At 44.0% G+C, this 26,579-nt stretch overlaps 1 protein-coding gene across 10 annotated transcripts in view; it reads left to right on the forward strand.

Annotated features, from left to right (window-relative positions):
• Window positions 1–19,714, forward strand: part of LOC106745037 — a 62,377-nt gene extending 42,663 nt beyond the window's left edge. For 9 of the 10 annotated variants that reach the window (XM_014620272.1, XM_014620270.1, XM_014620269.1 and 6 more), the window contains 10 exons: window positions 1,102–1,296; window positions 3,117–3,202; window positions 4,037–4,233; window positions 5,483–5,600; window positions 5,934–6,173; window positions 7,801–7,958; window positions 11,219–11,334; window positions 11,960–12,170; window positions 12,745–13,239; window positions 15,317–19,714. In XM_014620272.1, coding sequence (XP_014475758.1) covers window positions 1,102–1,296; window positions 3,117–3,202; window positions 4,037–4,233; window positions 5,483–5,600; window positions 5,934–6,173; window positions 7,801–7,958; window positions 11,219–11,334; window positions 11,960–12,170; window positions 12,745–13,239; window positions 15,317–17,264 — 3,764 coding nt within the window. In that variant the 3' untranslated portion in view covers window positions 17,265–19,714. The remainder of the gene's footprint in view (window positions 1–1,101; window positions 1,297–3,116; window positions 3,203–4,036; window positions 4,234–5,482; window positions 5,601–5,933; window positions 6,174–7,800; window positions 7,959–11,218; window positions 11,335–11,959; window positions 12,171–12,744; window positions 13,240–15,316) is intronic. The other variant, XM_014620277.1, reaches the window with a different exon arrangement.
• The last annotated feature ends 6,865 nt before the right edge of the window (window positions 19,715–26,579 follow it).

Raw genomic sequence — 26,579 nt, forward strand, 5'->3', positions numbered from 1 at the left:
GACTGACGCGGTAATAAGGCATATTTCATTGCGGAGTGGTCACGCGTATGTGGGGGGGAGGGGGCGGCGTCATTATTCAGAAAGTCTGCTAAAAACTGCCGTCCGGAAGCGTGTCGCGATTCGCAGCTGCAATCCGAAATTGCCATGTACAGCGGTTGTCCTAAAGAGGCTAACAGCGAAATTCCGGCAATCCTTTCTCGCGAGATGACAGCGACGCGCGATGCAAATGGACGACCACGTGGGCGCGCGAGCGAGTGTGCGGGGTACACTCGGTATATCTGATAAGTGGAGTGGTTCGCGGGAGAAAAAAAGAGGCGGACGCGAAACCATAATCATAAATTAGGTTAAAGTGCTGGGGAAGCGCTTAGTAACCCCGACCCGCTCTAGGCGGTCGGAGTTAGCCCGAGTGAGGAGTCCGCGGATAACTCCAGCCCGCCCTGCCACCACCGCCGCCATCATGTCTGCCCTGCGCAAAACAGGGCGAAAATATAGTCCCGAGCGCGCGAAGCCCGGCTGCCGAGCAAAAAGAACACCGGCGATCGCGTTACAGCGCACGAAAGTACTTCGTGTTTAAGCGCGGCGGGGGGGGGGGGGGNTTTAAGCGCGGCGGGGGGGGGAGGGGGGGAGGAGAAATTTCGCATCTCCATGGAGCTAATTAATAGGGACACCGAATACGCGGGTCCCGGGAGAACGTGGAAAGCAGCGAAACCCCGGTTATTCGGGAGCCCCTCTCTGCTAAGAAAGGAGCTACGTAAGGAGCCAGCCGTACTTCCGGCTGCTCGAGCAACTGCCGTGGGATTCTCGCCTACGAATTGGAATTAACTTCTTGCTCACGTGTCTTCGGAATGCTGGATTTTTCAATTTTTTCGCAAAACCGAGGCAAAGTCGAGGCAATCTATGTAACACGATAAGAAATGCGTTCTTCATGAGTGAAAATGTAACATTCATTTTATTCACATCATACGGACAAATGTGTTCCAACATTTTTGGCAAGTTACTTGTGAAATATGTTGGAATATATTTGTGTCCGGAGTTTAGCGTCGGAAATACGTAATTGCTTCAGATACTGTGTTCATTTAATAATTAAAACTCTTATCGCAGGTTTCCTGAGACCCGGGATCAGGGACGACGCAGCGAGCAACTTCGGACTGTTGGATCAAATAGCGGCTCTGCTTTGGCTAAGAGAAAACATCGCCGAGTTCGGAGGCGATCCTAACAGCGTCACTTTAGTCGGTCACGGAACTGGAGCTATCTTCGCTAATCTACTCCTAATCAGCCCGGTTACCAACAAAAAAGGTAAAGAACGTCCACGTATGTACAGTCTAACCCCAATCCAATCTCACCTAACCGAACCCAGCCTGTATTTTGTACGATTCATTTCCCATTCTCTGTGCTATCGGTAATCGGCTTTCGCTCATTTTTGCCAATCGTTTTGGAGAAAACAAGATCCCCTCGTAACACGAACGTCTACTGGTAACGATTTTCATACCCGTCCCGCAAGAATCGAAAGACGATACATAATCGAAGCTAATCCTTTCCCTCGCTGTAATTGGAAACATTATCCGCAGTTATAGGGGGTGAACAGCGATCTCGTACAGAGATCGCGATTTCCGAGGCGACGGGAGATAATCGCGGGATTAATTGGACGAATCAGGGCAAGAGAGATAGGCATACGCGCATTTGCATCAAACGCAATGCACCAATGTTGCACGGCGGTGACAATGTACGGTTTGCTCTTGAACCTGTGATTCATTGGTCGTCAAAGAACTCCCGGAATCAGCTTGCGAAGTAGACGGTCAATATTTCTCCATCAACTTTCAAAATCCTGCGCTTACACATCTTGTTTCAATTTGCGAAGAAAGTGTCAATTAATAAAAATAGAGGCAAATAAAGGCAGTTTTAAAATTATGCCTGATCTCACTTAAGCTGACCTATGAAGTCGTCCAAGGGCACATTTAGTTCTAAAAGATAAATTTCCACAAAATATGACACATATTTTTGGAGTCGCTAAACACGAATCTAAACTCAAATTCTAGAAAATCAAATTGGCGGATTTAATATGACGAAGAAAATTTCAAAAATATGCGAGCTTGATACTCCGCTTTAGGTCTCTTATGGACAAATTTGGGAACCTCGAAGTGTCAAGATAAACTTCATGTTGCTCAGCGTTGTCCGATAATAATCAGATAATTGTCAGATAATAATTATCGGATTGCTAAAAATAAGTATAAAAGTTCCTTCATAAAAAAAAAAAAACTATAAAAAGCGATAATTCTCTATACCGAATATAGTTACGTTTTGATAATCATTCGGTTGTCACATCGCTGGAAAATGGCCCTGTATATCTAGCCATCCATTATTGTCTTGAAGTTTTCTCTTGCAAATCGCGGGCACTTGCATTGTGATATTTTTGAGTTTGACAAGGGGTTAAGAATCACTCGTCTACACGTGTTCAACGGTGTGCACACACCGACCGTGAGCACTCAAGCACTCTCGGGTACCCGCTGGCGCTCGGCGGGGTCAGTGAGAACGGGCGAAAGCAAGAAAGAAGACGTCGACCATTTTTCACCCGGCCGGCTCGCAATGGCGGCCGGGAAAAGGAGCTTTTCTCTTCCGGCCGAGCGCACAATGCCGCCGCGTCCGGCCAATAATTATATTGTGCAATGAAAAATAACCGGACTTAATATTTTACACGTCGGGACAGGTGCCTGCCCATGCCATGCGGAGGTTCTCAAGCATCGGTGACCCTTTATAATTAAGCCAACATTTACGCCCCGCTCGTCCGTGTACCGGGGAACGGGATTAGAAAATGATAAATACAATATTTTTCTTATCAAGGGAAACGTCCTTCCCCGTGACGAATCGTACGTCACCGAGCACCTCCAAAAACGACAACGGATTCCTTAAATCTCAACTCGCGTTGTTCGAGGGTTCCTCAAATTTCTCATCCCGAATGTGGGATTTCAATTATTAACGCGAGGGATTATTTTTGACTCAAGCCAGAATACATTTGTCCTTCGGCCCAGCGCCGAGAAGAAGTTTGAGAACTGCTGGACCGTATCGAAAAGCTAAGTTATTAATCACCTGTCGCACCTCCTCCCATTTTGTTGGCGCAGGTTTGTTCAAACGAGCTATCCTGATGTCCGGATCGGCGATGAGCGCAGATGCCATCGGTAAGGCGCCCTTGCAGATCACCAAACAGGTAAAAAAGAACGCCGCAATGATAATAGTCGCGAATAAAAACGCGGGATGAGGATTGATGCGTTTGAATTCCAGTTTCGCGGAATGACAAATCACTGCGGCATCTATTACTATTATTCCCGCAGTTGATCCTCCCTTTTCGATTCAAAGGGATTCTTTATGTACCTAGGTTTCCCCCGAATTTTTTAATTCCCAAGTCACTGTATACTCGGTGTCTCGGAACTTCGGATATCTGATTTTACCGACCCCTTGGTCTCCCCAATTTGGATATACAGATGTTTCGAGTACCGAAGTCAGCCCAATCATAAGGAATACGAAAAGATTCATATACTTATGGATTATAAAATTATAAATTATAAAATCTCTGACTCCGTGCACTTTGAAAATTTCGAAATTCCGAGTCCCCAAAGTCGTGAATTTTGGGATTTTTTAATTCTTTAATTTCTCGTCTCCCTTGTATTTCCCTATATGAATTTTGAATTTTTAGCTCCATCATATTTCCAGCTTGAAAAAGCCTCGATTTTCGGGTTTTCAAATTCCCGTCCTTCGGAATCCCCAGACACACCCGCATTTATCGCGAATTCCGCGAATCCCGTTATAACGAAGCTAGGCGTTTATCAGTTTTTATTTCCTATGCGGCGACGTATGTTTCACAAACGGCGGCGTCGTGTTTCTGTCCTGCTTGCAATTTGAATTCGACGGAAAGAAATATCGTTGCTCGTCACGGCGAAGAAACGTTACACAGTTACATCGATGCCGCGCGGTGGAATGAGGGGTGGAGGAGGAGGCCGCGCGTTCATTGCGCTCGTGAGCAATGGCGAGGATCGTTTTTCAGGTGGCGCACGCTCTCAACTGTCCCACCACCAGCGACAGCGAGCTGGCTGGATGCTTGCGCAACCAGGACGTAGACACGCTGCTGCGCGTGAAAATCCACAAGCCGAAATACGTGCCGGCTTACGCGCCGCTAATCGACCGCGCTGTTATCCCTGACAAGCCGTTCAATTTAATGGAGAACGTCCAACTCTTTGGCAGGTACGATCCGCGGAGAGTTTCCTCCGGAAACAATGCTGTTCGGCCCGATCGTTCCCACTGCGTACAGACTTTGTAATCTCGAGCGGAGTTTGTTGAGGGGGCGTGTAACAATAAATTGCGCGAAAGCGATTCGCACACGGGAGAACTCGCGTCGGGACATATCAGGTGTCTGCAAAAGTTCGTAAGGTCACGAATAGATGGCTGCAGCTACGACTCTGTAATTGTTTTCCTTTAAGTTGCTTTTCAGTTCAGTATTTAAGTGTTGGCCGGTATTGGATCGGTATTGATGGTTGACAAATCATAATCAAAAGAGATGCCCTTGAGGGGCAGCTTGGAGTTGGCGAATCAACGGTATCCCGCCGCTTGAAAAATAATGAGAAAGATCTAGAAGGCAAGAAGATGGTTTCCCCATAAACTCCCTGCAAACGCGATTGCGAACCGGCTTACCGTCCGTTTCTCATTGTTTGCCAAGCACAAAAGAGTTTTCTGTGGCGAGTAGTTACGGATGATGAAAAGTGAATCTATTCTGACGATCCTAAACGTAAAAGTCACGGCTTGATCCCGGCTAACTATCGGCATCCATAACAAAACGCAATATCCACGGCCATCAGGTTCCCTTGCGTATGTATGTGGTGGGACCGTGGAACGCTTTACTATGAGCTATTATTGCCGGGGCAGACAATTACAGGAGATTGCTATAGTTAACAATCATGGCGTTTGAATCAAGCCATGAAGGAATAACGTCCTCAAATAACGCCGGACCGACGTAAAGTTACCCTGTTTCACGACAACGCCAGATCGCATGTTGCTGTTGCGACTAAAGAGACGTCGTTCGAGTTAGGTTGGGAAGTCCTGCCACACCCAGCGTACTCTTCAGATATCGTTCCACCTGATTGTTATCTATTCAGATCGATGCAGCACGGCCTATCTAATCCACGGTTTCGAAATGCTGAGGGGGTGCGAAAATAGATCGGTGAATGGATTACCTCAGAGATGAGCCGTTTCATCGGCGTTATCAAACTGTTGCCCGAAAAATTGCTGATAGCAAGGGCCAGTTTTTTAATTAAACTATCACACGTCATCTCATTGTTATTAATAAATAAAAATGGCTTTAATATCAGGCGAACTTTTGCAAACACCTAATATATAAAAAGGAGTACGGGACATACCGGGGTGTCCTCATATTAGACTTAAAAAGCGCAAGCGTAATTGTTCATACACGTCAGCCGTTGTTTCCTTTTCTTTTAAGGTTCGAGTTGATGTACGGTGTGACAGAATCCGAGAAATTTCACATCCTGCCACCGGTTGCTTTGTTGCACGGTATGCTTGATGGACAAAGGGACGAGATTTTGCGAGACCATGCCAAAGTAAATTTACTTATCTTGCGGATTGCGCTTTTCTCCTCTCCCAGAATTTGGAATTCTCTTTGTTGTTGGACCCTCAGAATCCGGATTTCTGCGTTCTTGCTCTCGACTTTTCCCCTCACCCTCCGGATCCAGTCCCGGGTCTTTGGGAATTGCTCTAACACCTCATCTGTAACTCTTCGTGTCCAATTCCTGTGATAACGAATACTATAGTAACGAAGGCACGCGGATAATTAAAAGCTTGTATCGCCGGGACTCGGCGCATTTTCGTATCTTTCGAATCTGAAATCCCACATACGCGCGACGACATTTCTCTATCGGGGAACGTGTCCTCAGGCGACGCACGAATTGGAGCCGGACCTGATACTGTCGAAAGTGCTGGAGCAGTACGGCGATTTTTCGAGTGGATTCACGAGCGAGTACGCCACGAAGAATCGGGACATGGTGCTGGAAGCGTTATCCGACAGCGGCACCGTGGCGCCGTTAATAATGACTGCCAATTTGCATTCAAGGGCGAACCCGAAGAGCTACATGTACGTCTTCTCGCATCCGAAAGCTATGCAAGACTATTCTGGCGTAAGTAGGTCTCCGATACAACGAAGATCGATTATCACGCGACTCAGACGCTTCTCGACAAAGCGGAACCCGACATGGCACGAGAAAAATGTTGCACAGCGCGTCAATGGGCGGGGAAGGGATATAAAGAAGAAGGAAAGAAGAAGAAGAAGAAGGAAGAGGAGAAAGAGCGGGGGGNNGGGGGGGGGGGGGGAGGGGGTGATGGGTTAAAGCGCGCTTCCTTCGACGCTCCGGTTTGTGTATCTTCATGCAACGTTGTTGTTGTTATCCTTCGACGCGTAATGTTGCTTCCGAACGTGTTTTTAATAGCCCGCGCTTCATCTCGGGATAGAAAATCCGCTCGTTTTCATTCGCCAGCCGCTGAAATCTTTAATGCTGAAACTCGAAATATACAGCTTCGAATTCAAACTACCTCCTAATGGGAAATCGAGCCTCCAAATCAGCCAATAAATCTACCACGCGAGGGAACAGAGAGCACGGTTTTTGGTTGGCCCGGCATTGTTGGCATATTTTCCATCTGCAACCCTCAGTATCTTAGGTCGGAAAGGACGAATTGTGGCCCAGTAGCGGCCATTGTTTTCACACAGTTGCCGAGAAAAAAATCCAGGCTGCGAACCCATTTGGATTTCGGCCAACTATTTTTATCGTCATTGCGTGCGTGCCGGCAACAAGCTCGTCATGCAGCAACCGAGAATAACGCTAAATTGAATACATCTCCGCGCGCGCGACACTGTCGTCACGTCAACGAGAATATTAGATTGAAAATTTGCAAATGGCGATTCACAATGTGCATCATTCTCACATCATTTTCACGTCAAGTTGAATCTCTCTCTTTCTCTGTCTCTCTGTGTTACTTTCCTACCTCTTGCTCTTTCTCTCGTTTTCTCTCTCTCTCTCTCTCTCTCTCTCTTTCTCTCTATCGCGCGTATACGCGGCGAACGAATCCGATGAATTTTAATTTCAACCCGCTCCCGTAAATTCCAGCCTTTATTGAACTTTACAAATTGACGCATTTGTAAATACGCTCGGTTTATCGCGTTAAAAATAATTATGAATGTGATAAATCTGAGAATTCGCGCTCAGGAAAATTCATTCGAAAATTGTTGGCGAATTTGATGACGGGGGCCGGCTTGCAATTAAACGCCAAATCAAATTCAGGCTCTCTAACGAGGAGGTTACAATTGTAAATTAATTCTCAAAACGGACTAGAAGTTTACGGTTGTTTCATAATTAAGAATCCCCGGGACTGTGAATCTGAAAACAACTCGAAATAATCCGCTTTGCTCTCATTAAAAGTACATAAACATTTTATCTCTCGGCAATGAATGGATAACAAAACTGCATATTACAGCATATTATAAAAAATATTGAAATCTAGCAAATGTATATATATTAATTAAGAGAATCTATCTAAATGTGTTAAATAAATTCTAGTGAACGATGAAGTTAGTCGGATATATTAGAATAATGACGTTGAAGCCGGAGCGAGAGAGGGTGCGGGATGAGATGTTGAAAGGGGGTAACAACCTGAGTTTCGATATTCCCGAGTTATGCAAATGGCACTGAAGTGTCGATAAAATCCGCGCATCGGTATAAAAGCACATCCAGTGATCTCGTTATGTTGCAGCAACAACGTCTGCGTACCGTGTACGGCGAGGAACTACCTTATGTACTGGGTGTCCCACTGGACGGCGGCAGATTCGACTCGCGGGGTCGATATAATATGAGGGAGACGTTATTTTCGGAAGCGATTATGAACTGGTGGTGCAGCTTCGCCTATATCGGGTGAGTTGCTGGAAAGGAGCCGCTCAACGGTTCTCGTGTAATGCACTGACCCGACGATTTTAAATTGAGGGATTAAACCTAAAATATAAAAGTTCAATATGAAAAAATTAAATATCAAAGAGACTCCCTGACAAAATTTGAATTAAGTTTAGGGCTCTTAATTAACACCGAGACCTCCCCGTAATTGTTCTCCGAGATTTCTAGGGAAGACTAAAGGAGATTCTATTTTTCCATTATCACGAAAAATTAACTTTCTATCTTGATGTAACTAAAATTGAAATTCTGTTATGAGTACAAATAATAACGTAAATTAAGAAACTTTCTTGATTTGACGAGGTCTGCATAGAACTTGGCGAACAGGAAATTTATTTCAAGATACATTTCCCGCTAGCGCGTTTTCATCTTCACATTGCCGCCCGTTTCATTCAATGCAATGCGAATTGTTAATTGTAAAATATAAATGAAATTTGCATCCAGAATCACTGGTGATTGCGAGTCTGGCAAGAAAAAAATACGAATAAATATATACTTTGGAATATAACGATCGCGGCGTGTATTAAAGTTGAATTAAAGTTGATGTGAAAAGTTGAACACATGAGTGGCGGCAACTACGTAGAAACAATCGTATTTAATAACAAGTGGCAAACAGTTATTGTTGGGCATTGACGCGAAAATTCATAGTTACTGAAGTTAGATTTTGCGGCGGAGTGACGTACTGGAAACACACGTATCCGCGAAGTGGTGATTTTCAATTAATTAAATGTCCAGACGTTTATTAATCAAATCCGGTAATAATATAACTGTTTTGTCTCATATTCATATTCAATTGAACTTAATGAGCGTATCACTTAAAAATTGAGCAGTTCTAATTACATTTTTCTTTTTTAAAATAAAGAAGTGGAATGATAAATCAATTCGTAAGTGGAATTAAAACTAAGATATCAAAAAAATGTTTATATACATTACATTCAAAGCTTAACACTAATAATGTACCAGATATTGAATAATTTCATATGCTGATTGTAACATTTTCACGATAAATTAAAATTTGTTAATGGTCAAAATCATTCGACAGCTCGAAAACTACAAAAAACATACCATTTTTGATTGCCACTCCGAGGGCCAAAACCAACACGTTTAGCCATTGTCCTTTTCACGCGATCGTTAAAATCAATTATTGCTGTTTCAAAATAAATTACGATTTTGAGTCGTAAAGAACAGGTACCATATCCATCTGAGCAAGTAAATTTAAACGTCGGTAAATTCACAACGCTATTTAGAAACGACACATTATGCCGCTTTTAACTGACGGCAACGGCAGACATTGTTATTCTAAACGCTAGGATGCTGCGTTTTAATAATTAAACATAATAATGTGAGAAAAACTGCAAAAGAGCACATTTGCTGACTATGACATAATTTTATTCTTTGCCGTAAATAAACAGAGAAGCGCAGAATTTATGGACGTCGCCGGATAGTTCATCATAAATTCTCGTTAAAATAAGTTGCCACATTTTTTACCGCTCAGTTTGTTTACGTGCGCGTTTCCGTGTGCGCGCGGCCGTGTGCTCGGCTTTCAGTCTTGAATTAACTCGGCGCAATTTGATGCTTGTTATGCTGATGCTCGATATTGTCGAATTAACGATCCGGCGAATCGGCCGTTTTAATTTGCGCGATGAAAGCAGATTACGTTCGCCCGCCCGCCCCGAATTATTTCGACATTTCGTTTCACCCGGCAAAACATTCATTCCATTTTATACGGCTGAATGAGCCCAGTGCGTTCCCGCGCTATAAAACCGCGTTTTGTTCAAATCAAAGGGGAGAGATCGAATTTATAATTATATTGGAAATTTACTGGCACTCTGCGTGACGTATCGGAAAGATTTTGAACTTTTATCCGTCTACCCTAAAAAATGTTTACATTTCTTATTAATTTACAACGCAGATAATAATATTAATATTAGAATGTGCGTTATCGCTTGAAACATAAAAGATTCGATTTCCATTAGGATATTTATCGGCCGATACAAACTATATAAATCGATATTCGTTAGAAAAAAAAAGTTATTAAATCACATTTAACCTCGATTGCGCTAAGTCATTAAATTTTCAATACCTTCCGCATGAAACATCCCAGAATTGGTAGTGCATTAAAACATTGCTTACCACGCTCGGCTCGTTACATTTCCCTCTGCGAAAAATAGTAGAGAATTTTTCAGATTCCCGGTTGTATTAAAAATTCATTACGGGTATTGCCGGGCACGGGACTCGCGCTAGTTTTGCAACGCAGTCTCGCAATTTTTCGGTCAGATATCGCCTTTGAGACTAGATCGATGCGTGTGGTTTGACTAGGGCATGCATATGCATCACTACGGGACGACGGAACTCAGAGAGAACTGGGTCGGCGCAATTAAGCAAAACAAAGGTATTTAGCGGTAAATGTCATGCGTTTGTAAGCGCCGCATCGCGCGACCGATCGATATTTTGTGCGTTACCGTATCCACTGTAAGGGCGCGTCTCTCTGCCCGGAATGAACGACACGCAGCATCTGTACCGGAGCACGATCGGTGATAACGAATGATGGAACACGAGTGGAACGTTTTTTCCCCTCTTTTTCCCCTCTCTCCCTCCTCCCTCTCTCTCTCTCTCTTTTTTTTCCGTCGCACACTGCGTGAACTCCGTCGCCGCGCTAGATCGATCGAATCTGTCGCGTTCGTCCAACTCGTCGTTAAAAAATCATTTTCCCCACACGTTGAAATCACCGATGAATAAAGACAAATGGCGCTCTCGAAATTAGCAAAAGTTTCTCTCGGGGCTGATTAATACAGGAGAGAGAGAGAGAGAGAGAGAGAAAGTCCGTCGGATTACAATGTTAAGGTCTGGTGTATTAGATTAATGCGCGAAGTTTCGTCGAACTGAGATCCCAGTCAGCTCGCAAAGATCTGGATCTTAATTACGCGAAGAACAGAGTGCCGCGATAAGCCTAAATATTCGAGAATGCTGAATTTCCCGCGGAGTGGCGGTACCGGCGAGGTGGAAGGGAGTTGCCTGATCGAGAAACGAATCGCGGCATGAAAAAAGGCGCTCGGTAATCCCCAATTCTAAGCCATCCGATATCTTCTTTCTTTATATCATTCCAATTTCCCGATGGCATTAATCTCAGGTCGCCCGGTACGGCCTAACAAAGGGTATCGGACGTTTCAACCGCAACATTAATCATTCGCGATTACTCCACTAAAGAAAACACTCGAATCCCCCAGGAGCCCCAACATCGCCAAGCGATATCCTTACTTTACTGGCATGTCCAAGGAATGGGGTCAATACGACATCGAGTGGCCAGAGTACAGTGACGTCAATCAGACATACTTAAACTTAAGTAAGTTCGCAAGAATCTCTCGGCGTTACAACAGCGTGAAGCAATAAAATTAAGAAATTCGTATGTGGCGAGTTACTTTTACAGTTGACGCTCTTCTTCCTTTGGTGTGACGTTTAAAATAATATCAATGTCGCAGCGTGATCGGGTGAAAAGTGATAACCACTGATTAAGTCTTAAATTACACGGGGAAAAATATTGTAGTAAAAATGATCGCAAAATTTTGCAATGCTGGGCCATACCGGAATTATGACTGACGAAACGATTGCGTGTTGCAATCTTTAATGATGTGTACAATGAAATATGTCACTAAAGATTACAATGCGTCATAACTTCAGTTATAATTCCGATATGGTCCAGCATTAGGAAATTTGGTGGTAATTTTTACCACAATATTTGCCCCGTGTGGAATATAATAAAACTTGGTCGTCTAGATGACATAAATGAAAAGTGGCGAGATAATCCCAACCAGAAATGAAAAGTCGAATCGACGACGATTGCAGTGGTCTATCGACGGTCGAAATTTGTAGTCCACTCAACCTCGGCTTCTAATATTAATCGGCTCTCATATGTTAGAAATGATGTGACCTGCGGTTTACTTGGAAGCAATATCTTCCCTTGCGTACAGCAATACCGCCCAACATAGGTGTGCACTATCACTCGGCGGAGATGCAGTTCTGGAATGAGGACCTGCCCAATCTGCTCAGGCACCCGAATAAAGAGATGTCGGTCCCGCCTCGACCGAGAGGACCGCGACCGCAGATTCTTGACTTCGCCGATGGCATCGGCAAATATGCTAACGGAACCGCCGGTCGGATCCACGAAACTTACGGCGGCAGGTCGGTACAATAAGAACGGCTTACTAATTTCACGCGTAACTCGTGCAGTCGGAACTCTCGTGCGATACGTTGTTATCAATGCCATTGCTGTACACGGTGGTGGAGGATCCAACGGGAGATGCTCCGGAATACATATAGATTTATGCTAAATACAAGTCGGCAACATTATTTCGCGGAAACTTCGAGTGCGGCCTGCGTTGAAGATATTTTGGTTTTAGCTTATATGCTAATTTGCCTGACTTGCTTGCACGTTCAAAGGTCACGTCAGGTTACACCGAGGAAAAAGTACTTAAACATTTATTCGCGAGATATTAAGTTTATTTCACAGAAATTATGGGAAAAAAGAGATATTTCCGTTTCATAGAAATTAGACGAAGAAAGAGAAAGAGGAATAGTTTATTTCACAGAAATCAAGTTCAGTTCTTTGAAATAAACTTTACATATGTATATATAATAGATTTTTTAATACTTTTTTTCTCAGTATACAGTTGTATTTTGTAGGAGGTATGTTTTATTAACGTAGTTCGCGCTTTTATTGATCGCACGCATCGTGCTGAACACGTTCTCCTAACAGATACACAACTCCATCGAGCGTGACGGACTCTAGTACGGAAAAATCACTATTTTCAATTGTGGCGACGACGAGCGGCGGTATAGCGGCGGAGGAGGTGGCCACGATGGAGCCGAGCACGTTGAACTCATCGCTGGTGATCATGGTGTTCACGTTCGTCGTGGTGTTCATATTGATAAACGTCACCGTTGTGTCCTTGTACGTCTACCACAAGAGGCAGAACATAAAGGAGAAGGAGAAATCGTTGAAGCGACGATTCAGCGAGAAGAAAGACGACTCGGCCAAGAGGTCGAAGATCGAAAAGCACGAGAATTGCGGCCAGATAGGCTACAAGAGCGACAGCAAGCCAGATTTGAACGATGTGATAAAGAACGACAAGGCCTACGACAATAACTCCAACTTTGGACGGAGATCGAAGCTGTCGAGACAGAACTCCAGCTCGACCATCGATACGCATATCAAAGTTCGCGAGTGGATCCAACAGGAGATCGTACATAGGTCAGTAAAATTCTGGAGAGTATTCAACGCAATAAGTTAACTTTAACGTCCCTGTTGACCTGGAATATTCCGACGCTAATGCGAAATATATCTGCGAGCGCGATATTCTCGCGCCCGGGCTCCGATTCCCGCGCGCATTTTCCTGCTGAATTAAATTATTTATAATTCATTAAATTCGAGTAAATATTGCAAAACTGTGTGTCGATAATGCAAATCGAAACACGACATGCTTCATTTATTTGTTTGGAATCGTCGCACTTTTTGATCCACGATTTTGATCAGCTCCAGCTTTTGATTTCTTCATTAGGCCGTTAATTATTTGAAGATACGCACGTTTCGAGATTCTTTTTCGGGGGATAAAAACAAAAAAATAAAAACACGTGCGAAAGGTGTCATTTCGACGATTGAGGCTGTTGTACCGCAGGGTATTGTATTTTCAGTGGCACATCAAGGAGGCCACTCGCAAATTTAATATTTGTCAAGTGAAATTACGTTCCTATACATTTATTATACATTTATAAAGGAAATTAAAAGTAGGAGTTAAAAATAAGACATTAACCTCAAGAAATACGTATAGAAAGTATCATTTTTAATTGCGAACATCTTAACTTCCGAACGGTCAATCTATTTTTAATTGCGCCAATAATTAGATCATATTTAAATCTACACATAGTGAGAGCTTCAACGAATTCTTAAAAGACTCACTTCGCGGTACAACTACTTTAAGCTTCTGAACCGAGCGGCCCAAAACACATCTTGTGTTTCGGACGAAATAAATAGCTCGGTCACGATTCGCGGATGTCCTTATCAAGTCCTTCCTTATTCTCTGACGCTATTCTATTGTGCACCATCATGCCAGTCAACGTTTCGAATTTTATTCCTACGTCTCTCCTAATTGCGAAGAGCTGAAGATACTCGGAGAACGCTTACTCTGGCAAATTCGTCGATCGCAGCGAGGGTTGGGCGACCCAGTAATCCAATTAGGGGTTCCGCTTAAAGAGTGGTTGCTTTGAGATGTGGCCCGTATCACTCAAATCAGAGAATTGAGTTCCCTTTTTCTCTTTCGCCCTCGAATATTTCGCTAGGTGTATTGACTCACAGAAGAGGTGGGTAAGAGCCGCCCCGCGAAATTAATTGAACTCGTTAGAGCGCGACTTCGCTTCTTGTCGTTTAGCGAAAAATATGTCTGTCATTGGTGATAAAATTGATACTGCATATTACCACGCTGGTGAGAGGAAAAATATATTAATCTGAAAAAATATAATTCAAAACAAATTTCACGCGTTTGTGCAATAATAAATGCTTATCACGAAATTTGTTGCCTGTACGAACGGTGTATTATATTTTGTCCCCCTTTTTTGATAACGCATGCGATTCTAATTATCTTAAAATCTCGGTGAAAAAGCTTCCTCTCTAAATTATTAAACGGCTTATATTCACTTTTTGATTGCATTGCAATATAACTATGCATTGTAACATGCATTATTTGCCGGTCTCTTTATGTAAGTACAACGTGTTAAACTGCATCAATCACGCAAGTTTGTTTAATTATAAACATATTATATATTAACATATGTGTGTATATGTAATATATATATATATATATGTAATATATTTGTAATATATATGTAATATATTAAATATATATATATTACATATATATGTATAAATAGGTGAATGTACCCATTAAACAAAAGCATTTGACATAATCCTATCTTTTTTCCTCGTCGGTGCAAGGCGTGTGGGACTCAAAGTGATTAATTAGCCCCGCGGAACGGTGAGCGCGGTAAAGTGCAACTTCCATTATCACCGATCGTTATTGAGTCGCGAAATTAATATACATCTTTCATTTACGAAATGCGTAAAATAGCAAACCGACCGGTCATTATAATTATTGGCGGTATTAACAACATCCATTTCCGAATTTCGCTCACAATTTTGCTCACAGTAGTATCGTAACATATATTACGATATTAAAGAGCGCACTTTCGCGCAAAATGCTGTCACGTAAGGTTCTCTCGAGAGACATCCGTCAAATCAATCAGGATCTTATTCTTCAATCTCTCTGTCCGTACAGATGCTCGCCGAGGTTTCTGCGCAAGACGCGGGAAACGTTGCAGAAGGAGCATCAGGAGAAGCTGAGTAAGCAGCAGCAAGAAGAGAGGCAACGCATGGAGCAAGAAGCGCTGAAAGAAAGGAAGGACGAGCCGATCTACGACGAGAGTCCGGCGCTGGTGGTGCGACCTGGAAAAAAATCAAAGCTGCCGAAGGTCTCCGTGGCCATCGACGCCACGCCGGCGACCAGGACGGAGTCCGTTTTGAACCAAGTGCCCATCGAGCTGACGAAGAGCATCGAAGCACCGATCGAATATGAACAGACCTTCAACCAGGAGGAGCTGATGGCTCCCCAAGTGGTCGTCATCGAGCACCATCATTCAAGGAGCGACCCGCTGCCCATGGAGAGCGTCCTGAAGACGGTAAGGCCGAACTTCTCCACTCCCAGAATCTACGAGTCGGACTCGGGAAGCGCGAGCAGTCTGTACGCCAAGATCAACCCGAAGCTGAAATCTCGTCTGCCTCGTCCCGGTGGCCTAGGGGCAAACACGGAGGCGCCGTTGTCGGGAGAACCGAAATACGAGAATCCTCTCGACGAGGAGATCTACATGAAGACCGGCGCGGTTCTAACGACCTTCGGGACGGGCGACGTGAATGTCACGTGTCGCGAGCCGACTATCGAGAGAGAGTGCATCAGCCCGGAAGAGGCTCTGAAGACAATCAAACGTCGGAACTACCCGAAGGTGTTGCCGGACATCGAGAAGAGGCGATCACTGCCGGCGCCGAGCAGTCTCTTCGTGCCGAAGCAGCATGGGACCTTATTGAGGGACTGCAAGAACGGGCACCGAGCGAATTTGTCCTCGAGTCAACCGCCATTGCCACCTCCGCGGATATTCGGACCGTCCAAGAGCCTGGAGAGAAGCAGCTTCTTCGCCGAAGAGTGCGAGAGCCAGTGCGAGGGCGAGCCGATCACGACGAACCTGCACGTGGGGCCCTTGTTGAGGAAACAAGACTCCGTCAAGAACAATTCCGACCCGAGCATCATAGATTCCCTGGAAGGCAGCAGGGCTGTCCAAGCCGGCGGGAGCGTGGACACCATTTACGCCAACCCCAAGTGTCCGCTTCACGGAGGTCAGTACCCCTTGCCGCCGACTTCGCAGAGCGTCGACGAAGGTATCGGCAAACCGGGTGGGTTTTTCGAGGCCGGCAATCCCAACTGGTACAAGCCGAGCGACCCGGCAATCGGGGAGATGGCGACGGCCACTTCGGAGCCGAAGATCGTGATCACGCCGAGGGTGCTTAATTTGTGCCAGGCCAATCAGAAGCCGGGTCTCTCAGCGCGCTCCGAAGACAAGATCGATCACGAGACGAAGACGTCCGCCGAGCCACGACGAGACGGGGGATCCTCGGAGGGCTTGGACAATTCGGCCAGGGAAACGGAGAGGAGGGAACCGCGGATAATCATCACGGCTCGGGAGCCGAAGAACTGCGCCCCGGCGAGCAGTCTGAAGCAGCCGAAGATCATCATAAAGCCGACGGCGAGTCTGCCGAGGAACAGGGATCAGAGGAATATACCGAAGGTGTCAGCCATACCATCGCCGGAACAGCAGAATTGCCAGAACACCGAGCGGGACCGAGCGCTCGAGCTGAGGGAGAAGCCGCTCCTGAGGGAGAAGCCGAGGGTTACGAGGATCCCGTCGTTTTCACGCAGGAAGGAGGAGTCCGGGATCGAAAAGCCATCGTACGTGGAGAAGACGGAAATCGTGCAGAGAGTGGAGGCGGCGCCCAGTAAAATCACGAACACGCCATCGACATCCGATGCCAAGTCGGGCATACCGACGCCGACGACGACGACGATGATGTCGAAGAGCGAGAAGTCTGCCAGCACGGATTCCTCGTCCGCTAGCAACGGGAATTCCAGCAACTCGAATACCGGCACGATCAAACGCAAGCCGTCGAGCAAGAAATAATTGGCCCGGCCACATGTTACGTTTCATCCCTGTTTTGCGAATATACATGGCTGGAGAGATGCTCGGTGTCGTCTCTCTTTCCTCCCTCTCTCTCGCTCTCTCTCTATCCGTCGGAACGACGGCCAAGCGTTGATGCGAGTCTCGCGTGGTGCTGCTTCGCGAAATCGATAGCCTTCCGTCGAATTCTGGGAAACTACGGCTGCTCGTTACATGGTTACCAATTAATGAAATATCATTTCCACAGATCGCGGATTGCGGCGCTGTGCGGCGCGTCTCGAAGTATTTTTGTACACGTGGGAAGCAGCACAGCGGAGGAGGTGTATATATATAATAATTGCAGTATCATTATTTATGTTAATAGCATACGGGAGATTTTGTAGCAACATTTCGACAGCCTGTCTCATATTCGGAGTTATGACAAAGAGATTTTACGGAACCAATTTGGACGTTCTGAGAATACCGGACGGAGAAAAATTTCTTTGAATTTAGTACACGTGCTTGTTTGACTTGGGTTTGTTTGGGGTTGGTTTTCAGTAAAACAAAATTTTTTTCGCTGTATATTAAATGTTGTCTCGCTGAAATAAAAAGGTCTTTAATATTTTTCTAATATAGTATAGTGCTGCTTCTTTTTTCCAAATAATTCATGTGGCAATCATTATAATGTTTCGATGAAATTACGAAAGAAATATGTATTTGATGGAAAGATATTTATTGTTTGAGAAGCCAAACAACAATCTTATTTGTTCGACCAAACACTCGTTTGTTTGCTCCATTCCAAAGAAAAATTTGTTTTAATCGAAAAAATTTTATTAAATCCAAAGAGATCTTTGTCTTTGTGTGAAAACTGTTATTCTTTATGAGAGAAAAACTCGTGAAAGCTTTAACTCGCAATCGTGCGCAGACAGTCGAAAATCCTTCGTTAAAATTTTAACGATAAACGTTCCCCTCTCTCTCTCTCTCTCTCTCTACGTAAATCTCCTTTTATCTAGATGAGAGATTTTATAGTAACATTTTGATAGTATCCGTCTCATTCGGAGCTATAACAAAGAGATGTTACGAAACCGATTTGAACACTTTGAGAATACCTACTGTGAATTTTCTTCACGAGGAAAGCTCAAAATCGCAATAGTGCACCGACAGTCGAAAATCCTTCGTTAACATTTGAACGTTTCTCTCTCTATGTAAATTTCCTCTTATTCAGATACCATAGAATCCGCCAAAGGATAGAATTACTTTCTCTATAGAGTTAACGTTATTTATTACTGTTTCTTAGATGTACGTTACAATAGCATGCTTTAAATTGCATTTTAACGACTTTATGTGACCGTATATGGTACTTCTGTCGTCATTTTTATCACAACTACACATTACACTATATTTTTCCACGACTAATTAAGACTATACAAGTACAATGTAGCTATACATTATGTAAATAACAATAATTGTCAGTGTCTAAGACATGTTAAATAGTAAACAACCTCGTTGCGGTCAAATCAAGGCCGCAGGGCAAATCATGTTACATCACGTTTGTGGACCGTTAAGAACGCTCTCGTGAACGTCGTCGATTGCTCGTACGATTTTAGATCGAGTAAGCACGACCAGTTTAACGTTATCGAATAGAAGTCGATAATTTCTCACGGCGCCTGCGCTTTTTTTACGCGTGTATCTTTATACGAAGATAAGAATAAATGTTTTTCATACTTTTCCAGCAGAGAATCCAGAATAAAAAATCCCACCCACAATTCATCATATTCTTCCTCTTCCTTTTCCTCCGCTCCACCTACCCGCCTCTTCTTGCATGCAAACGCTCGTATCTTGTATCCCGCGACTTTACACGCGTTCCGTAAACTTTATTATTAAGTGAAGCGGGGTCTATAAGTCGTACAGGTGCAGTGCACGAACGGCAAGGGGAATCGGGACAAAGTGGTCGGCGAGTTCTCACTTATATTACCTGCGGATCGAATTGATTTTCAAAGTTCGCGCGGTAATGGGATTCCCTTCGTCTCTAACCGCTGCCACGCGGAAAGGAAAAAGCCATTTTTACACTGGCCCCCCTTCTCTCTCACGTTCCAATCAGTCTGTCGCTATATCCTTCCCTTCGTCTCTCTCGCTCCCCTTTCCCTTGTGTTTTCATTTCATCTCGTTCTACGTTAGTCGATCCGATCGGCAGGGTCGCCCTGATCAGGAACCAAGAAGCGAAGAAAGATGGGACGAGTGTTTTGATGGTTTATGGAATTTTCATTTCACGGCTTTTGACGAAATTGGGGCCTCCTCGGGCGGAAAACGTCAGCAGACAAACGGCACATTATTATGTTTGCGATAATATTAACATGCGTTGATTGACAAACACGAGAGTTATCTCGTGGCTGACGTGCGAAAAGAATTCCCCGCTCCGTGTACTAGCTACAAATTAATATGCATAGGTTATTTTCTTTTCCTGTGAGCTTTTGGTTGAGTAAAAAATGTAATTAATTGATACATTAAAATAACTAATATATTATAATAATGAATTAATTTATGCATATACTTATATGTATGTATTAATATATATATTTTTTATATGTTTTATATATTAGTTTTACATACATATATACATATATATACATGTAACTAATATGTAATAAATAACAGATAAAATCATATGAATGATTTTAAAATGGAGTTGGGAAAAACGTTTCTTAATATCACTGTTGCAGTGCTGGCGGTACGTGTGTCTTGAAGTATCGGGAAGTATGATAGAAAACATCGCTTTGACATGTATGCCGTGATTAAAAGTTGGCCTCACATATATCGGCGAAGTACCTCATTATTCCGAACTGTTGAACATATCACGGAGTTTAGATCTGGTGTACATAATTTGCGTGGGAAAGGCCCATCAACTCGTCGGGCTGCATTGCAAGACACGTGCAATATGACAACGATAACTCGCTCGTGTCCTTGGAGTTAGAGACTGTATCGCCAAGTTAGCGTTTAGCTGCCAGTGCCGTCCCCTACCTTATGTGACAGCGCGTAACACACAGTCATCCACCGCGCACGACGAATGGGGAATCCTCGGCGCGTCGCACAGTCTCCATGACAGGTGTGTAGCGCCACGTGACTCATTGTCGGAATAATATACTATCAGAAGTAACGGAGGGAGACAAAAGCCGGATTCTACCTTTGTAGGATCCTCGTTTCTCCAGCCACTCGAGCTGGATTTCCTCGGGAACGGAACTTTCGGTGGGAACTGATTTCATCAGAAGTCGGATGGCGGGTTACTTTCGCGCTCGGGAAATTTATCACGCGATTTAGCCAAATGTGGCCGCTTTGAAATCGAGTATGAATAATGTACAACGAGCATGCTGTTTTCTATTCATCGGGAGAAAATGTCATCACGAACGACGAATAATGTCGTTCAAAGCGGTCGTTTTTTATCCGTATGTATACGTAAGTATACACGTACGAGAAGCCTTGTATCTTCTAAACGGAAGTACCATGAGTTCAATGACGATAACCTCTAAACGTTCCGCTTTTCCTTCTTTTCTTCGCGTATATCGTATTTCATGCTGATATACCGGAAAAAGTATCTACTATTAGCGAGTAACACAAATTGTCGCTTCTATTTGGAAATAAGTATCTCGAATTTGGAGATACTGCACGATATAACAATATAAGATGAACGACGAAATCTGATTAATCGTGTATTCGCATATAAAGCTATGCGTTCGCGATATTCACTAGATTGACGATTATGCGAGGAATCAAATTGACGTTAGGGTAAATTAGGATCGTGGCGCCTTGAGCTTTCATAGTTAAATTTCATAAGTTTATAATCAGGCGGACGTCGATGAGAGGGATAATTCCCAGCTCGTGATTATCTACGGCACGCACGTATATAATTATCGCAGTGATAATCAGCGATTAAGCACGAACCCAAACGGCAACCTCATTATTATGCCTGGGATAGCACCGGAGGTGATGCGAATGCATAGGTACATAATTTTGTCTTTCTCGCGTCTACCAATTAATAAATTTCCACCGGCTGGCTGCCTGTGGGACAAGGTCGGTTCGTCTATTTCCACTGGCAGCCATTGTTTCCAAGACAATGCCAGCTACTTGGCAGTTAGAATACATTGTGCTACCCGGGAGGTGGTTACTGAATACGATGTCGGATTAATTAGATTTCGAAACGAGTACAAGAGGGCTGACCCTAAGTAACTATACTTCCCGCTAACGACGACGCATCGGCAATGGGGAACACTTGGGAGTAACTGCGCTCGAGAGAAGATGTCTCTCCGCAACTTTACAAGAATTCAAAACGGACACCACGGCGGAAATCCTTGGGTCCGGGATAAATAAAAATACAACGGTCGGGAGATTTCACGTATCAAGAAGTTGAAAACTCTAAGATCGAGGAGGAGCCGAAGAATGGAAAATTCAAAGGTCCGCGAAGAAATTCTCGAGAAAGACGAGAAGGACGAGAGACGCAGCTAAAGAAGACATTTTCTAAATAGAAGCTTAATCTATCTTACCTCGAAATAATTCTCCGATGCATGAAGAAACAATTCCAACGTCCGTACTTGGCCGTGTTGACGTTTATTAAGTTTTTTATCAGATGGCTCCGCGTTTTTTTGCACTATTTTCTACACCGCCTTCTCTTCCTTTCTCTCTCTCTCTCTCTCTCTCTTTGTTTCGTTGAATGTATTTAATTAGCTGTCCCTTTTACGTCGTCTAAATGAGAATCAGTTAGATTTGTCGCCTTAAGTAATTGGCGCGACAACATTCGCAGAAACAAGTACGCGACGAATACATTGAGATTTGCTCTCTGTTGTGATTTTTGGAGATTTTAGACTGCGCGAATATTTCACTCTCGCGCATCTTATTTTCGTAAATAGAATATATTTACGTTATCTCACAAATAATTTTATATAAATTCGAGCGTCGACGACTTTGCTCTACATTGATTGTTATGATTGCATATATTAGTTTTCATCTGGAAAGACATTATTTCACAGGTTAGGATGGAGAATATAACTTCATTTAGGCGGGATAATATTATATCGACGAAACCATTATCAACAAATGAAATTTGGGGAAGGACCGAAGTTAATGTACGTTATTATGTACATTGGGCCTTAAAGAGTTAATATCACAGTAATTTTTCGTTAAAATCCTAAATTTAGTTTCAAGGAAATAAAAAATAGATATTAAAAATGGAATATTAACCTCAAGGAATACATATAAAAAGCGTTATCTTTAGTCGCAAATATCTCAGTTTCCGAACGGCCAATTTTTTTCTAATCGCATCAACAATTAGGTCACATTTAAATCAATATATAGTGCAGGTTTCAAGCGAATTCTTAAAAAATTAAAACTCTCCGTGAAATATTACGATAATAAAGAATATTACGCTGCCTTATTGAATCGATTGTTCAGAATTCTCCCAAGAACTGCCATCTGAGTTACACGGCGCGGTTAAAAAGATGACAACGTTTTCTAGCGTAACTAACCGGGAACCAACACAGGCTCAATAATTTCTTATTAAGAAAGTTACAGAGGATAACTTCATTAATGTTTGTACCTGTTCGACAGACGCCAGGGGCGATCGAAGTTGAAAACTATCCGTCGTCGTGACAACACTCAATGGCGACTTGCGACAAACCAAATCCAATAAAAAGGTGCACGTGCACTATAGTGTCGCGGACGAGAAATTAATTTTTTACAGCTTGACGCCACAATTTCTCGTATTACATGCGAATTCGATCTGTCGGTACGTACTATAATAAATAAACCTGCCAATAAATAAGACTAGAATCCCTGATACGTGTGAAGTTTCAGAATCTCTTCAAGTTTGCGTTTTATACGATGAGTATTCTCGGATCTCTGGTCCATTATTTTCCAATTCTCTAATAATTATACACGCTCGAGTGGATAATTCACGAAAGTCTGACATTTCAAAGGAAGGTAATGGAAGGTAAATTTCGATGCGTTCGTTGCGCGTGACTTTTCCGAACGTTGCCATATCGATTACTTAATTCACGAGTAATTGAATATGATTCCTTTCACTCCTCGAGCTCGGTGGATTTTCAGATTTAATATGTGAGTCGTTTTCGCTAATATACTGCAATTGGCCTCACACGCATCACGGTGATCCCGTAATTTCCATATCGCGAAACAGTTCCTATAATTACAAGCGAAAGAGATGAAGTGAGCTCGCTAAACAAGTTTCCTTTCGAAATGCTGGCCGGTTCGTACCGGACGGTCTTTGTGGATCCTCGTTTCTATCCGCGCGGCAAACCGAATCTCGGCTCCCTCGCCCCCTTTTTTCTCCTTATTCTATTTTCGCTTTGGCAAAAGTACGAAAGGCAACGGGCGCGCACGAGAAGTGCAATTCGGCGTCGCTGATTATTACAAGAGACGCGAATGCGATTTTGCCATTGCGTTCGCAACTCGTTAGAGCGCAAACCCTTCGACATCGGTCGCTCGGAATTACCTGACAACCCTTTTAGCATGCTTGATGGTGACGTGTGACTGCAAAGTTGATTGCCCGACTGCTCAACGTGTAAATTGTGCATTAGCATCCGCCGATGCCTTTCTCACTCCTTGATTCGTCAAAAGGGATTTTCAAACACTCGCGTGCACGCGAGCTCGCGAGCGCAACCCAACGTTATTCTCAAATTTCGCCGATCTCGCGCAAAGTGTCGCAAGAGCGTCATCCTCGCGTCTCGGGCGCAAAATTTACGAGCCGGTGTCCCCTAAATATTATTAACGGCGGGTCGCGCGATCTTTGAAGTTCCGAAAAGTTTCCCGAACGATTCGAGCGCGCGTCTCTGGAGTTTCGCTCTCGATCCTTTCGCACGAGAAGTCCGTTCTCGTTTAAACTATTGAAGGATCACTTACCGTAGGCCTTGCCGTCTCCCATTATTCACTGCGATCCGATTACGTGAGCTCGGGAGAGAGAGTTTCTCACGGCACATTCTGGATTTTCTCGTTAAGAACATCGACCGAGGTACGGTTTCCGGTTAACCGCCCCTCTTCAGACTTGTCTTCAACGTCGTCGCGTCGCGCCGCGTCTCCCCGGCCAAATTGAATTTCGTTCTTAGTCATTTCCGCAGTTGAAACCGGCCGGGTGAGAAGCTGTCCACCCTTCGGTTGACAAAGAGCACGGCCTGGTCCGGCGGCGGAGACACGCCGCCGTCCACACTGAGTCGTTTTCTTTCATGCACTTAGACATCAGTGACGTCTGCATCCTGTCCGCAGAATGCCCAACGGGACGATTCATCTTCCGAGGAGGGATAAAGCGGACTGAAAGCGCCTGAAATGGATTGGAGAACTCGAGGTTTTTAAGATCCCGGGATTCGTTTAAACGGCCGAATCGATGCTCCACCGGCGATATAGTCAAATCATCGAATCTGAGCGCTTCCTGAAGAGATCGCCCGGAACGGTCATCTTTTCACAGGCGTTTCTCCGGATTCCGTTGGCCTTTACTCTGCTTCTCCACATTACATCGCAAATACGTCCTTATGGCGATATTGTGTCAGTAGATATTAAATAATGCACGCAATGGATCGTGTCCCATTCCCTATTCAGTCCCTAATCTCCGTTAGAAGATGTGTGATGGCCGTTTATAGGTCATATCAATAATGCAGAAACACGTAATGGAATAACGTTATGAATAATACATAATAAACGTTTGTTGTTCCCCCAATATCCATTTGTGTGGATGGCAACCTTTTTTCGGCAAATCTTTTTGGTAAAAAACAATGAGAGCGACAGTTACAATTTCTTAAATACCACTCAGATTTATGATCTTGATAACATTCAGGGTTTACCAAAAGTGCAAAAACAGTGATTTCAATATCTTGAGAACGAAACAATTGACGAAAAAAAATGGTTTAGACAAAAATTGTAGGGTTTGTAAGGGGGCATAGGTTGGTGGTCTTAACTTCGTTATGTCGTCAATAAGTATATCGGGGGGCATTGATTTTCAAAATGAGTGGGAAGCGGACTTAACCTGAATATTCATCACCTCCGTAAATTCTAATTCAAAGATCCCGCGATTACGGAAGGATTATGTGAGATTCTTTAGTGCCGGACACACGTCAGAGTAACAGTTACTTTGTTATAAATGACGTGATATCTGAAAGTCTTTATCCGGCTGAACTTTCACGGAAGCTGGATGGGCGATGGAATAAATTTTATTCGGACGCGAAAGAACTCGCGGACTCTCGACCGTTAACGAAATCAGTAGCGCCGGCGAGAAACTTTTTCGTCGAGCCCTATGTGCGTTGAAAAAGTTCCGAACACTCCCGCATGCTGCAGGCGGGATGGAATCCTCGTGACATATCCCGTCAAATTCCGCCGAATCACAATAGAGGCCGCGGAGCACGGGTATCACATTCAGCCCGCTCCGTTTGCTCCCCGTTTCGGCCCGCTGAATCACACCGAGAGCACTTTGCGCGTAATGAGTACGAGCGTTAAATCCCGCTAAGAATGGAGTGTGTCCTGCGTCTCACCTGTCTTGTCCGGGCGAATTACAGACTCTCTCGCGCATGAACCTCCCGGTGTCGACGCGGAAAGATTCCCCCTGCTGACGCTTCGCATCCTGTGAGCGGGCTCGCCCCGTTGACGCTTTTTGCGGCAATCCGACGGACGGGCAGCGCGATTACGTCTGGTAAATTTGACGATCGGAATTTGCCCCGCTGTAATTCGCGCGCCGCGATATCACGAATTTATTATCGGGGAATATGTCACCGGCTGTAAACAGTTGGCCGTGATACCAGAAATATCGCAGGGCTAAACGGTAGTTAAAAGCAATGGATTTTAGCACCTCGTCAGACCGTTAAATTATCGAAACCGCCGTGCAAACCGTTCGAGCTTCGCGTCCCTTTCTCGACGTATTTTGGAAACGAACGAATTTACTAGCAATTTTTCGGATAATTGTACTCACACAAATCCTTGCTCCGGTATTTCACGCGAGGGAAAAATTACTTGCCGGCATAGCGACAAATTTTACGCTGTCGCAGCAACAACTGTCAGTTACTGTATGAACAGTAAAATCTTCTCCGTGTATATTTCATAATCATACTTAGGTTAGACAGTAAAATCAGCTATATATATCAGCTATAGTTGATGTCGTACTTTTTGACTGCTACATAGCGTTAAAATTCTTTGATTTTGTAATCTTTTCCACCCGATAAGAAATACTATTATTATTATTATATATGCTGATTCGATTTACAACCGTAAACTGCATTGTATCGGAAAGTCATTGAGTTCTAAAATCACATGATTTTGTAATCGTTAGATTTGGAAATCTTCGGATTTGAAAACCGA

Source organism: Dinoponera quadriceps, unplaced genomic scaffold (assembly GCF_001313825.1).
Source record: "Dinoponera quadriceps isolate SergipeBrazil2010 unplaced genomic scaffold, ASM131382v1 scaffold717, whole genome shotgun sequence".
In the NCBI taxonomy this organism is placed as follows: Eukaryota; Metazoa; Arthropoda; class Insecta; order Hymenoptera; family Formicidae; genus Dinoponera; species Dinoponera quadriceps.